Source organism: Lissotriton vulgaris, chromosome 2_1 (assembly GCF_964263255.1).
Source record: "Lissotriton vulgaris chromosome 2_1, aLisVul1.2, whole genome shotgun sequence".
In the NCBI taxonomy this organism is placed as follows: domain Eukaryota; kingdom Metazoa; phylum Chordata; class Amphibia; order Caudata; family Salamandridae; genus Lissotriton; species Lissotriton vulgaris.
The window spans coordinates 1,839,124,504-1,839,140,493 of NC_141687.1; the positions used below are offsets into that span (position 1 = coordinate 1,839,124,504).

Consider the following 15,990-nt stretch of genomic DNA (forward strand, 5'->3'; position numbering starts at 1 on the left):
ACCGAAGGCAGAGAGGTCTCTATAGGGCTGGCAGACATCTCTGACGATGGTAGGTGCTAGCCCGGCTTGGGTGATGGAGGAAATGATCTCCACCACTCTCATGGATACTCTAAATGAGGCCTTGTGTCACTGATTTCAGCTTTGGAGGGCAAGCATACTTCCAGTAACACTGCTCTTTGTCAAATAATATAAAAGTCTGGCTACAGCCTCCTCCATGTTTTGGAATCTCACACTCTTAACAAGTGTCCTGTAAGTAGAGAAGTGACGAGTACAGTTCAATTCTATAAGGTTGAGTGGACCCAAGTGTGATCAGATCAAACAGAGTAGAGAGCAACAAAATATTGTGAAAATGTGGCTTAGTGGAGTCTCTGCTTTTCTCTGCAGAAAACAATGCTTCCTGAGGCTGACCAGGTGGCCCCTATTAAAGCCATAGCATCAGCAAATGGAAAGTAAAAGTCCTGAAGGTGTTTTTGCCACTCTAGAATTCTAAAGCAGAACACAGCTTTGTGTGTGTGTTAGAGGAGAGTGGACAAAGTACAGGTGGGGGTATTTCATGCATCTAGGGAGGGGGTAGAGGAGAGTATTTTATGACTTTCTATGAAATTAGAGTGCTTAGTCTTCCTAGTTTTTCAGTGTAGGCCTTATTTAATGGGACTCATTAGTACATGCCATATTAACCTAGCTATCAGGAAGCCTAATGAAAGCAAGGGCAAGTTGCCACAGTTGTGAGCATCATCGCTTAAAACATTGCTTCTAAATGGACTTGGCCACCTAATTCCGAGGAATGGTGCCTCTAGCCGTAAAGACAAACCTATGACTGGGTTTTACTTCTCCATGTGTCTTGATTGCTGTTAAAACAATAAAAAGCCTAAAAACAATCCAATAATGGAGCTAATGCTCATGCTCATTGCCAACTAATGGAGGAGTAACATCATATCTCGTTACTCGAAACAATTCTTTAAAAAAAAACTTGCAGACATCCAAGCCCCAGCGACGGCCCGTGGAGGGAGTTACGGTGGGGCAGGAGGGCGGGGAGGGGGAGGGGCAGGGCGGAGGTTGCTAAAAACCGGCATATGGATAATTGCAGGTAAGTAAACAATTTAATTAATAAAACGAATTTCGTAGTGCGCCCTGCATCGCAAAATGCAATGCAGTGCGAGCTACGAAATTCGTTTTATTAATTAAATTGTTTACTTACCTGTAATTATCCATATGCCGGTTTTTAGCACCCTCCACCCTGCCCCTCCCACTCCCCGCCCTCCTGCCCCACCGTAACTCCCTCCACGGGCCGTCGCTGCCAAGCCCAACAATAGCTGGCAGGAGTGTGCAGTTTGCACTCTACAGCATTGTATACGCTGCTCACTTGGTAAGTAACATTATCCTTCCTCTGATGGGTCTGATCTAAGCTCTGGAATGCAACAACCAAAAGTGCATTGTTCTTTCATCTGATAAAAAACAATTGGAAATGTTTGTTGTTTGTAAATGAGTTGTGATTAGCTGGTGGTAGTAAGCAGCATGAACTCTGATAATATACTTTGTAAGGCCACTGGGCAAATTGAGATGATTTTATGAAACTAATCAATCAATCCGGGATTGTAAATTGCGGCTACTAACCCGTGAGGGTCTTAAGGCGCTCTGGGAGTGGGCGCACCTGATCAGATTGAGTGCTGAGTTCCTCCAAATAGCCAGGTTTTTGTATCCCTTTCTGATTTGTGTCAGCAAGGGTGATTTCCTTAGGTGGATGGGCAGGTAGGAAAGGTAGGTAGAGCTGCTGTAGAGTCTAGAGTCTGGCATATGCCACACTTGTCTTGTGCCTTGGGAAAGCTGTTAAGGCCAGAGCTAAAGTACATCAGATCTCAGAGCCACTGGCCTGTTGGTCTTAGTTTGCTGATTTTTCTATAAGCTATTTAGCCCATACTAGTACTATAAAGCTTTTCTTTGAACTGCTCCTCTTTCTTTCACATCGCACAGGTGCACAACTTCATCAAGAAATCTGAAATGGAGGAAGTGGATTTTGCAGGCTGGCTGTGCTCAACCATAGGCCTCCGCCAACCAAGTACCCCAACACATGCTGCCAGCCACTGAACGCATGGGATGGAGAAGTGCAAAGGCAGCTGTCGGGGCTGCATACCTGCAGCTAACAAAGTGCCACCTATGTCAGTTTTCTACTAGCGTGAACTGTTTAGTGTTTCCTATTTTTTTCTTTCCATCTCAAAGGAAGGAGTTCTGCTACAGCATGTGCCAAATCCTTACTGGTTTTGATCATTTGTAGAGCTCATAAATATTCATTGATTGATATAGTAATCAACGGTCGAGGGTGCCATTGTAAATGTATTTGCAAACCATGGTTGGCTCACATCTTATACCTCTGGCTGATCAAGGGGAATCGCCACTAACTTCCAGAGAAGCCATACTTGCCCTCAGTACGTTGTAAGTGCGATGCTCCCCATTGGTGAAGTTCATGGAATAGAGCTTCATATTCCTACTACCTGCGGGTGCATATTTTACGTACTGCTGACAGGCCTTATAGTGCTGGACTTAACCTGCCACCTAACTGCCACTGGTAATGCTTGAGTTGCCTGTTCTGAAAGTGTCTTTCTCAATGCTGTGTTATATGTGTGGGGAGACCGAGAAGGTTCACTGAGTTTTGGTTGGACATCTATTCATGTACCGCTGCAAAGTGAGCTTTCAGCTTTGAAGAATCCTTCTTAGAGGCTTTTCGTTGTGTCTCCATGCCCCGTTCAGAAAGGTCCCAGGTTCAGGAGGCACCAGATTTCTGGGAGAACCTGGTTTTAGGAAGCCTGCATATTATGGAACATTTCAGGTTTAGATAAAATTCCAAGTAGCTCTTATGGTTTGAAAAGCCCCAGGTTCATAAGATGAAAAAATTTACGAAGCTCTCCCATTTTGAAGAACCTGGGTTCGGGAAGCTTTCAGGTTCAGGTAGCTTCCTGGGAGAAAACAGACTTAGATCGAAGGATCAGGAAGATCTTCAAATCCCAAATCTCCAACACCCTCCACTTCCCCCAACCAGTTCACTGGAGTTAACCCTTTTAAGATTCTACTTGGTTCATGACGAACCCAATTCCTGAGTTTGGGAATATTCCAGAATTTTCAGGATAAAGAAGGCCCCTGGTTCCAGTTTAGAAACGCTTCAGGTTCACGAAGGTCCAAAGACCTGTGTTTACAAGGATTCCAGGATTTGGAACATTCTAATAGATTAAGTTAATCTGTTTTGGGACAATCTGAGGTTTAGCAAGACGTTGGTTCAGTAAGCTGCAGGACAGAGTGAGAACTTCAGTTAAGCATCCTCTTACCTCTGCAGGTTATTAGTTAGTGCTGTTTATCATTATCAAACCAGTCTCTTCATGCTCTGGCTACTGTACTGTCTAGCTGATTCCCAGCACTTACTCTAGGATCCACCCAAGCACATGCAAGCACTCGCGCCAGGAACCACCCAAGCACTTGCACCTGACATCATCTAAATGCTCAGGATAAGAGCAATCAAGCGCTCACACATGGAGCAACTAATGCACTCACAATTGAAGCCATCTAAGCTCTCACACATGGAGTCATTCATGCACTCACACATCGGAAAGTACTTACATCGCACCATCAAAGCATTCACATCTGGCATCAAACATCTTTCAATCTTGGGTCTGTATACGTCAGCTCTGGTTGGGCTGAGTGCTGGATTCTTGGGTAGCAACTTTCATTTAGCAGTAAAAACTTTGTTTTGCCATTTAAGCAGAAAGAGATAGAGGGTAACGGGAGAGAGGATGGGTACGATTTTTTTAAATATCCTGTGAGCACTCCTATCCAGACTCTTATGTAGTTTTCAAAAAATGCAGCTCGAACCAGTATTTACTTTCTCATTCCGAGACTGGTGAGTTTGATCCACCTTAAGTGAATGAATGCATTTGTTTTGTCTTGTACTGTATTGCAACATTTCTATAGTGCTTTCCTCCTCTTGTCATGGTCTCAAAGCCTTTTGCAAACCAAGGGTCAATGGCTATAATTCCTAGGTCCATGGTTGAGAATGTCACCTTTCATACCTGGACTGCCTTACAATTCCACTTTACAGAACTCAAATGTCTACATTTGCTCCTTCAAGGTGTTTCATAGAAGCATCAACTGAGAAGCCTAAAGTAAGTCTCAGGTTTGTACATGTGTGAGGCATTTAGCTGGAGCAGGATCCATCATATGCCTAGACCCCCTCATAGGGTGTCTGCCTTCCTGCTACAAACCCATAGTTAGGTGCAGGTCTATCTAATGGAGTACACCAATTGCCAGACTGGTCATTCTTGTAACATGGACCACAAACCTTTTGGTATTTTATTTATTTAATGTGTTATCATTGTTTTGCTCGGTGATGTACTGATTAAGGAATGGAGAGAGCCTTAGATATCTCATTTGGTTATCCCACTGGCCATTAATAGTCTGACTCTGACTCTGACTATGAGTCTCAAAATAGGACCCTCACTGTACCCCAAACCTGCATCATGTCATAAGGTGTAAGGGGACCGAGCTTCTTACAAATACCCCAAACACTGCCAGGCGTTCGGCCTTCTACCCTGCTGCTTTCTCAATTTCGTTTTTATATTTTATTAAATAATTCAATGAGGTATAAAGTGATGTATAGTGCATTTCCATTTTTTGTGACTGCATGCATGTTAAATATAGTTTTCAGTTCTTTTCTTAAGGTTCTCCACAGGATCAAACTCCATTAATATGTCTGTCTCATTGCCTTCCTTCCTTCCTTCCATAAGTCCATTGTAAGAATATATTGTAAAACGTGTAGAAAGGAAGAAAAGCCTATCAGCTAAGTAATGTCTAAGACTAAATCATGTATTCTAATAAATGTATTACCAAAATGTTGAAAGTGTGTACTTTAAAAAAAAGTGAGGGTTTTCTAACCAGGTTAGGGGACTCGTATAAAAATGTGTCAATCTGTGTGTCTCTCTCTCTTTTTGTCTCTCTCTCTCGTACAGAATGTTGTAGATCAGTCTGTGGCTGTCTGAATTGGTCGAGTAAAGATTGCTTTAAAATGGCCTGCATGTGGACAGCTTTGAATTGATGGCAAGAACATTTGTTGTATGTACGAGGGGCACAGAAGGGATGTCTGAGTGTAGTGCCACTTTATAAATGTAGGCAGTCAGTTAGAGGTAGGAAAGAAGGATTAAGCTGGCTGAATATTAGGAGGGTGATAAAGGTAAGAGGGAGCTCAGGCTTTCTGGTTGACAATTAACTTGTCGGATGGAGGTAAACGTTACTTAGAGAAAGGATGGATGTGTGATGGCAAAATGGCTGGGTGAGGAAGACGGGATCATGGTGGCCATATTGTTGGATGTTCTCTGGTCGATGTTTGTTTTGATAGAGAAGTGCTTGACATGTTTACACAATGGTGGATTGGATTACAGGCTTTCCAGATGGAAGGCTTTTGTATTTTGATCATGGTTTGAATAATTATTCTTGTGTAAGGTGTGCTGTAATTGTACCTTTGTAGTGGGTCTTTAAAACGTTAATGCAGTCTGGTAGTGTCTTACCCGTCATTGGTGTTAGTTTGTTCTTTTTGAGGATTGCCATTTTCTTTTTGGCACTCTGATTCTGTGTTCAAGGTTTGTTGCTACTATTGCAAACCTTTTGCCCCTTCTGATCCTTTTTTGTGTCTCTCCTTTGAGACTGCAATCTTACTGATCCTGGATGTTTCTTAAACCTGGGTCAGAACATGAAATATCAACCATGACCGGTTCAGTTGGCTCGGTTACTAATGTATCTAATTTAGGGATCTGTGTTTGAAATCATGGTTACATGTTCTAATCTCAGTGAATCCACTTAACCTTATATACTGAGGTCGATAAAATAAGTTAGGTAACCAAAAACATCGCTAATCAGCGACAATATAAACATAGGGGTGAGCATGCGCTTTACAAATTAACGTTACGTTTGTTAAATCCACATACCAAAATGAGACTGACGGCTACTGGTCAAAGTTAGAATTTGGGTTGGTGTTATGTTAAAGAAATCGGATCCCTCTTTACAGACAGCATGATGGATAAAGCGTGAGGTTTTGGCAGGCTTCTTTATGAGGTGGGAGAACCTGTAAAAAGAATGCATGGAGTCCATAGAATATGTGGATTAACAAATGGCTACACCTTTTAGTCACTCTTTGTAGTCTGCAAAGTAGGTTATTCCATAGTCCTAATGGAAGGCCACTTGTCTAATATTTGAAGTTTATGTTATTTGGTGTGAAGGCATTGTTATCAATATTAGATGTAAGCATTGGGAGTGTGATGTTCGTGTGGTAGATGCAGCCAGCGAGGTTTTCTGTATGGCACGGTTTACAGTGATCTGTGAATGGGGTAAGGCGGTCATGTGGTTTACAATGGGCATGGTTTTGTAGTGTTGAGTGACAGAAGTTAGTGTTTTTGGATCATTTGGTTATGACAGTCATGATATAGCTTGATGTTCCTGGGGCGGGTGATTGCATTGGTTGAGTATCTGTTACTTTTCATTTCTAGAGCAAGCTTCTCCAAATAGTGTAGTCTCTCAGCTCTCTTTGCTTGTCTGGTTTGTTGAAAGCCAGAACCTGTATGCCTTGTTGAAGAAAAGAAGAAACTCACGATTTATTGAGTGGAGAAAGGAGGTTTAATCTCCTCATGACACAGCCTCAACAGTCGGCATCCAACTGTCAAAACTGTGGGACAGCCAGGACAGTCAATAAGGATGTTCCACATACGTTCGAATGCAAGGTGAGAAGGGAAATAGACCAATACACTATGCATAAAATAAATTGGATGGTAAGTGTCAGCTACAGTACAGTTAGACTTCACAATAAAGCAGATGATAATTTGTACATGCTAAATAACAAGAAACTACAACACATCTCTTTCCTATTATGAATTATTAAAAAACTTAATCATTGCACCATGCAGGGACAAGTTATTGCCAAGTCTTATGGGAGGACTCAAGTTCTAGTTTTGAAGTGGACAAGGGGAGTACAGCACCAGCTGGACAACCCACAGTGGAGACCCTGCACTTCGAAATTTTGTTCATGCTCCACACCCTTCCATCCTCAAGAGTCAACACATTGGTAGTGACTTTTGTTATTCTGAGATGTTTTGAAAACGTATTAAGTGCTCCACCCCTAGCATCGGGATTTAACCACCACCCTCTCACCCACCATTAAATTGCCTTCTTTGACGCTGTGTTAGATGTTGTACTTCTTTTTACAGTCAGTTTGGTGACTCTTGATGCTCTTATCTACACAGTCACAATGCACTCGTCTTGTTTCTCCACCACCCATCCAATTAGGACACATTTTAGTACTAGGAAGTGTACCTTTTAGCTTTAGGAATGGCCGGACACCAGTAACAGAATTAGGGGCAGTCTGATATGACCACAACAACTTCTTGACATCAGTATCAACAGGAACCTCGGAAACCTGAGCTGCTTGGACGCAGTCCTTTAACATGCGATTTACCCTTTCCACCATCCCATCGGCCTTTGGACAATACAGGGCTGTTTTGAGTTGTAGAATGGATACATTTTTTAGAAACTTCATCTTATCCAAAGTGAACTGAGCACCATTGTCAGTTATGATAGACCCTGGTATCCCTTCACACATGAGGGTATCAGACAAAAAGTCAATCATATCCTGTGTAGTAATGCTCTTGACTGCTTTGACTACAATCCAATGTGAGAAGTAATTCACCAGGACTATAAGGAACTTACTTAACCAAAAGGTACCGTTAATAGGACCCATAATGTCTATCCCTAGTTTGTCCCACGGTTTGGACGGAACACTCTCTGGTGATACAGGTGCCCTTCTTGTAGTTTGCTTCACTGAAGGAGCAAGTGAGACGCTCTTTCACCTTTTTTTCTACCAATCTGTCCATGCCAGGAAACCAGTAGGTAGCTAGGACTTTGGATTTGGGGATACTACGCTCCAAATGCCCCTCATGAGCCATGTCTACAATTCTTTCACACACATCTAAAGTTGGGACAATTTTATCACCTCTCCTAACCATTTAATTGAAAATATGCAATTCATGCCTTAGTTCCCAGTAAATACGAATACCTTCATGTAAACGACTAGGTTTAGGAGGCCACCCTTGAGTAATCTTATCTTTCAACACAGAAAGAATGGCATCCTTATTGGCATAGTTAATCTACTCTTTTTGAGAAATGCCAGAGCGAGTCACAATTAAAACAGGGTTATCAGCAACCACCACGAATTTTTGTGCATACGAGATAAACAGTCAGCAACCCGATTTTTATTCCCTTGAATAAAGTCTATCTTGAAATTCTCGCTCTCCAAACCCAGGAACCATTTGAATATGCGAGGAGTGGAATGCTCTGTCCCCTTATTGGTGAAAATAAACATCAGGGGCTTGTGGCCAGTTTTTACAGTAAAAGTAGATCCGACAAAAAAAACGTAAAATGTGTGATGGCCCAGTAACACCTCCCTCTCAGTGGTGGAATAATTTGCTTCAGCATCCTAGTGCTCTTGATTGAATGCAACCATTTTTTCCTGGTCGTCCACCACTTGTACTAAAGCCGCTCCTAACCCTTTAGCATTGGCATCAGTATATAGCAAGGTCTTGCGAGAGGCATCAAAATTCCCTAAGGTAGGTGCTCCAACAATGGCTTGGAGTCTTTCCTTGACGGAGCCCTTGTTAATTCACTGATGGGAGATCCCTCCTGCCTTCCTGCTTCCCTGTTGGAGGTCGCCCGATAAAGGACGCTGTGCTGTTATCGCAACAACTTGCCGAATTGCTACAACACCCTGGGCGAGGACTACAGCCCCCAGGGTGCACCAGTTACTCTGCAGCTGCCACGAGTGAGGGGGCGGCGTGGTCACCGCGCATAAAGCGCTGCCTTTCTCCCTGCGGCGTGGGAGTCTTTCCTTGGCAGAGCCCTAGTTAATTCACTGACTGGCGATCCCTCCTGCCTACCTGCTGCTCTGTTGGAGATCGCCCAATAAAGGATGCTGGCTGGTATCGCAACAACTTGCCAGATTGCTACAACACCCTGGGTGAGGACTACAGCCCCCAGGGTGCACCAGTAATTTTGCAGCTGCCGCGAGTGAGGGGGAGGCGTGCTCACCGTGCATAAAGCGCTGCCTCTCTCCCGCAGCGTGGTAGTCTTTCCTTGGTGGAGCCCTTGTTAATTCACTGACGGGAGATCCCTGCTGCCTTCCTGCTGCCCTGTTGGAGGTCGCCCGATGAAGGACGCTGCGTTGTTATCACAACAACTTGCTAATTGGCTACAACACCCCGGGTGAGGACTACAGCCCCCAGGGTGCACAAGCTACTCTGCAGCTGCCACGAGTGAGGGGGAGGCTTGGTCACCGCACATAAAGAGGTGCATCTCCACCCGTGGCGTGGGACGACTCCCGGACCAAGGGCGGGCATGTCTGACAGTGGGCTGGGCCACCCCCCCAACGTCCAATCCGTGAGCATTGTATTGATAATCGTTGTTATTATTGCTCTCCAGCCTTGGCTAACATGAATAAGCGAAAGGTGGGTGTGGGTTCTGGAGTTGTGGGGACATTAGACGCGTTTCTTTCTAGGGCAGAATCTGCGTTGATTCATGAGATTCAGCTCACTGAATGCAGATAGTCGCTGGAGCCTTCACAATCCTTGGCCAGCCTTGTGTTGACGGCCCTCCCCGAGGGCATCGCCAATATTGATGTAGCTTCATTGATTAGCCAGGATCCACGGGCACCAGCAAACCCGCCACCCCCAGACATGGGAAACCCAGCCCCCATCCCTGACACTCCCATGGGACACACAAGGAGCCAAAAATGAAGCCAGGTCCGCTGTGGGGAACCGCCCTCCAAAAGAAATCGCGGGGTCCCTCAAAACCCATCTAGCAGGCACCTAGATCTTAGAAATGTAAGGTGGGTGATAATGGGTGCAAAGGCAGTTCAGATAATAACACTGCCTCTAACAATACATGCATAATCCCCAGCACCACTGCATTAACTGACTGACTTACAATCCTGTCCGTCTGAGAATGATCTTTTCACACGGATAGGAAATAAACTCCTAGCCTAATAAGATCTTATCCCTCCACCTGCAAGAAGCAAACATACTGGATAACTCCCAGAATGGGTTTCGAGCCGGTCATAGTACCGAGACTGCTATTTTGGCGGTGGTGGAACACATCAGGAATATACTTGACCAAGGTCAGACGGCGGCACTGATCCTATTGGATCTAAGTGCCGCGTTTGACACGGTCTCCCACCACATCCTTTTATATCGCCTCGCTGAGGCTGGAGTCGGAGAACAGGCGCTTGAATGGTTTCGATCATTTCTTACGGGTCGAACCTTTAAAGTTTCTACTCCTCCCTATATCTCCGCCCCTCGCCCCATTCTGCAGGGAGTGCCTCAGGGCTCGGCCCTCAGCCCCACCCTTTTTAACTTGTATGTTGCTCCGCTGGCGCAGGTTGCTGCTAGCTTTGGGCTTACAATAGTGTCATACGCCGATGACACACAATTGGCGGTGTCACTCAATGGCGATTCTAATATGAACGCCTCCACCTTTCAGGCAGCCCTCAAAGCGGTCGCCGGCTGGATGGCGAACAATCGCCTACAACTTAATGCCACCAAGACGGAGGTTATTCTCTTCGGTAGAGACAGCGAGCTCTGGGGAGACCAATGGTGGCCTTCTGAATTGGGTCCTGTTCCTACTCCTGTAACCGAAGTCAGAAATTTGGGCGTCTGGCTCGACAATCAATTGTCTTTTATTCCCCACATTAAACGTGTTGCAGGAACCTGCTTCGGCGCTTTACAAAGCCTACGGCCTATTTTTAAATTTTTTGACGCGGACACCAGGCAGATCTTAGTCCAAGCTCTGGTGTTGACCAGATTGGACTATGCCAGTTCTCTGTTTCTGGGTGTTAACCAAGCTGAGCTTGCCCGTCTTCAGCGGGTACAAAATTCGGCGGCTAGGATGTTGGTCGGCCTCCCCAAATTTGTTTCAGCTCGTAGTACTATCCGTGACCTTCACTGGCTCCCAGTTGGCCAAAGAATTAAGTTCAAGGCTTTGTGCCTCACTTTTAAAATTCTCAACTTGGCCTCCCCCCCCATTCTCTCCCAGACCATCCTCCACTACGTCCCCGCAAGAGCTCTTCGGTCAGCAGGGTCTAATTTGGCTATTGTTCCTCGTTTTAAAAAGTCCAGAATGGGTGGACGCTCTTTTTCGGTGATGGCGGCTACTCTATGGAACTCTCTGCCTGCTTCACTTCGTTCCATCCACGACTTGTTTCAGTTCAGGAAACAATTAAAAACCCATTTATTCTCTGCTGTATAGCACTGTGTTTGGTCATCAATGTTGTGTTATGTCTTCTATCTCCAAAAGCGCCGGGACGCCTCTTGGCTGCGGCATCTGCGCGCTATACAAAAAGTTAATAACATAACATAACATAACATAGCCCTGATGAACCCGCTCTTAGATAAACTGATCCTGATAGAAGGAAGGTTGACTAAAATAGAGCAGACTATTTCAAGCGCCCTGTTAACTAATTCCAATGTGCGACAAGGCGAAGGGTCGGCCTCTCAGGCGGTGAGCAAAACATACTCCAGGGCACTTACCAACACTGCACCCTGCCACCCCGCTACATCCTCAGCAGCACCCATGTCTAACCAACCCCTGCAAATCACCAATAGTGACACATATTCCACCTCTGTTCCGATAGCAGGGGACTCATGCACCCGGGCCTCCCAAAATAGGGTTACTAGCAGTTCCCACGCTCATACAACTTTACAACTTCCCCCGGATGCAACACCATATACAGTTTTTTTGGTTAACGTCCCAGTGTTACAGCCTGCAGCATAGGAACACTGGTCTTCGTTAAGGAATAGGGCATTACATCTGCTGACTGCCAGCACAGGTATCAAACATGACCTCTTCTCCAACTTTAAAATGGTCCATAGAATACCATGGATCGGTAGTTCACATAAGTCTCTATCTGGGGACTGTGTGGTGTTAAGCTTTGGGTCTCCAGTGTTGGTCCAACATATTTTGGATAGGGCTGGGAATCGAAAAATCAAGATGGATGACATTAACATCCTCCCTCTGGGATTTTTGTATCAACCAACCATAGCTAATAGGGGCACCAATCGGGGGAGGTGGTACCACAAGTTTGTGGCACACCAAACTACTCAATCCCCACATGCAACCGCTTAGGCGTTTTTTCCTCCCTAGATATAGATTGACTCAGACCTGACATTGATTTACCGTTCTCGGGCTCATACGGTCTTAGGGGCATTCGCAAGAACGGTTTCGTTCCCAACCTCCTGCCCATTAAAGAACTAACTCCAAATGGAAACTACACGCATATAGAGGCAGGACATATGGATGATACCCCAGATCCGATGGAAAATGGTCAAGGTGGGGTAGACAGAAGTAGTGTAGCAAAGGAGGACCATCTTTCAATCCCCCCTCTTGCAGGGCTTCCAATGTCTAATGACAGATGCAGACAGGTGGTTATGGATAATGTCATTGTTCCAAATCGTCCTGTTATTTCCAACATTCCCATTCAAGGGCCCAACAAACCTAATCTATCACTAGTCTGCTGGAATATAGCTGGTCTCTCTACCAAAACTCCCTCATCTGAATGGTCTGCATTCATTGACAACCTGATATTTGGGCTTTTCGGGAAACCTGGGCGCTAAAACATCTGTCACCCAGGTTTTCAAAACTTTTATAAAACAACCCTGGGGGGACAGAGGGGTAGTCCCAAAGGGGGACTCGTCATCTGGGTCAGACAGCAAGCAGGCTACATAGTAGAGGAAGTTAAGATTGACAGCAGGGACGTTATAGCCTTTAGATTACGGATGAGAAAATGGTCAAGGTGGGGTAGACAGAAGTAGTGTAGAAAGTAGGACCATCTTTCAATCCCCCCTCTTGCAGGGCTTCCAATGTCTAATGACATTTGCAGACAGGTGGTTATGGATAATGTCATCGTTCTAAATCGTCCTGTTATTTCCAGCATTCCCATTCAAGGGCCCAACAAACCTAAACTATCAGTAGTCTGCTGGAATATAGCTGGTCTCTCTACCAAAACTTCCTCATCTGAATGGTCTGCATTCATTGACAACATGATATTTGGGCTTTTCAGGAAACCTGGGCGTTAGAACATCTGTCACCCAGGTTTCCAAAACTTTTATAAAACAACCCTGGGGGGACAGAGGGGTAGTCCCAAAGGGGGACTCGTCATCTGGGTCAGACAGCAAGCAGGCTACATAGTAGAGGAAGTTAAGATTGACAGCAGGGACGTTATAGCCTTTAGATTACGGATGAGAAAGGTTCCGGATATACTGGTCATCAGTGTTTACGCAAGAGGGACCCCTGGGGGAAGAGGATCCAGCACTGTTGCATCTCTAGATGGGTTCTCAGACCTGCACAGGGGACGCATCAACCTGATAATTGTAGGGGACTTTAATTGTACCTTCGAGCCCCTAGATTATGAAGATGGCAATCTCAGCATTGAGGAGGATGCACAATGGGACATTCTGTCCCTTGACCTTCCACCCATTAAAAGATGGACTGAGTCAGCATTACAGCTGAAAGGGCTATGTCTGGAACGGGGAATAAGGGCAGTGAATGAGAGGTCTAAGTCAGACAGACGGGGCACACATACTTTTAATAATTGTATGAGAAGCAGCCGGATTGATTACATCTTTCTAAACTTGGAATTCTGGTCGTCCCTACAGGACATAGTAGTAAATGAACGGCTCGAAAGTGACCACAACCCCTTAGTACTTTCGCTGTAGGTCCCTGGTCTTTCTATTTATAACTGCCAGGAATTAGGAAAGGCCACAGTAGAAGTGGAGCTTACCAAGAATTCCAGGAGAGTCAAATTGGCTAAGGTTGTTGTTAATGAAGGGCACTTGGAACAGATGAAGACACTGGTTGAACGCTCTTTAGCAATCCTCCAAAACTGACACTCAGGAGGACCTAAATTTAATCATTTTGCAGGTTCATAACGAACTTTTTTTTAAACTTGAAAACCTTTTTGTTACTAAAAAGTCAAAAAAATTAAGGAAAGAACCATGCCCAAAGGCAGCCTCGTGGTATAATAAATCATGTAGAGAGGCCTAAAGGAGATTATCAAGAGTCATCAGATTAAAGAACATGGAAGACATCAAAAAGGCAAGGGCCGGATATAAGCAAGCCTTTTCACGAGCCAAAAGGGAATGGGATGAAAACCACTGGCAAAATTTGCTTAGCGTTAGCAAGGAAAAATACATGGCCAACTTTTGGCATCTCATTAAATGGGGCAGCAGCACATCAAACCCAGCCCCTGTCAACCATGTCGCACCTGAGATGTGGATTTCTCATTTCGACACCCAGTTTGCTGCTAGCAATGATAGCATAGTTCAATTCACTATGCCCAACTTCACTACCACCCGGCACTTCTCCAAACAAGAGATCCAAAACGCCCTTAATCTAATTCCAAAAGGTATAGACTATTACCAGCGGACCTGTTTATGCATAAAGGGGATACTTGGGTGACCTACATTCAGCTACTTGCTAACGCTATAGCAAGTGGCGCTTCCATCCCGGAGTTGTGGTCTAGAGCTGAGATCATCCCGATGTTTAAGAGGGGGGATCTATCCAAACCTGGCAACTACAGGCCGTTAAGCCTCATCGACTGCATTCAAAAGATCATTGCCAGGCTGGTTCTATGAGGAATCCAGAGGTGGATGGATGAAACAAATATTTTGTCACCAATGCAGGCAGGGTTTCGGCCACACACTGGCAGGTTCTCACGTTTGTGATCATCTATTGGAGGGTGATAATCATAGGAGGGGGTACATTATTTGCAGCCTTTATTGATCTTAAATCGGCTTTTGATCTAGTTCCCCATGCTAAAATGTGGATAGCCTTCTTTGATATGGGGATGCCACCAGAACTATTGGCCATTTTAATTACCTTGCCTAACTCCAATTTTGCCCAGGTACGCTGGGATATAAATGGGGAAGTTACGAACAAGTTCCCAATCGCTTAGGGGGTTCGCCAGGGGTGTGTACTTGCCCCAACCCTGTTCTCTCTCTTCATCCACAGGGTCGTGGAATACTACTCAAACTACCCCACAAATGCCCCCACCCTAGCAGGCCAGAAGATACCCCTGTTAATGTTCATTGACGATACTCTGATACTATCCAAGACCCAGAGAGGGCTGCAGACTGCCCTGACCAGGTTCAAGGAGTTCTGCAGTGATCATGACCTTGAGGTAAACGTGGAGAAGACTAATTTTATTGTTCTCCATAATCGCAAGGCCATCAAAGGGAGTGTCTTCATGAATAAAGTCCAGCTAGAGCAGACCAATGTTTTTACGTATTTGGGAATCACCATATGAAGGAAATTAAACTGGAAACCCCAGATCGATACATTGGCTCTTAAACATGCCCAATTGACAGGTGTCCTTATGAAGGATCAGAGACTTTCCCACACAAAACCAGTGGCTCCTGTCTTAAAAATATACAAAACTAAAATTAGTACCTCAGTACTATATGGGGCAGAGCTGTGGGGCTTTGCTGATCTCACACCCCTGACTGCAGCTCAGAACAAATTTCTGAGAGCCTTACTATGTCTTCCTTCACCGACTCCACTGATGCCTCTTTATCTTGATTTGGGCTGCAATCAGATTGAGGACATTAGACCAGTGGCTTTATGAAGAACTTTATGGGTTACTCCCGAACTGTCTCTGTACGCCCAAGCTCTTCTTGATACCAGGAGGGCTGATAGCTCATGCAAGATTTCCTGGTTGAGAAGGGTAAAATATACTCTGAGCGACATAGGGATGAGCAGCTTATGGGAAAATCCCATAGCTAGCTATTTTCCCTCAAAGAAAGAGTTCAAGATAGCCTACTGGAACATGACCATGATGAAACGATTTTCATCCACAACGAGTCCTACCTTGACGAGGGATTTTCTGGAGAACAAATAAGAGTATTTGTATGAATGCTATCAGGA

At 44.9% G+C, this 15,990-nt stretch overlaps 1 protein-coding gene across 1 annotated transcript in view; it reads left to right on the forward strand.

Moving 5' to 3' along the window:
- MAP2K1 (mitogen-activated protein kinase kinase 1) overlaps positions 1-4,874 on the forward strand; it is a 134,215-nt gene extending 129,341 nt beyond the window's left edge. The window contains exon 11 of the mRNA XM_086957992.1: positions 1,972-4,874. Within this exon, the coding sequence (XP_086814118.1) occupies positions 1,972-2,085 (114 nt within the window). The 3' untranslated portion in view covers positions 2,086-4,874. The remainder of the gene's footprint in view (positions 1-1,971) is intronic.
- The last annotated feature ends 11,116 nt before the right edge of the window (positions 4,875-15,990 follow it).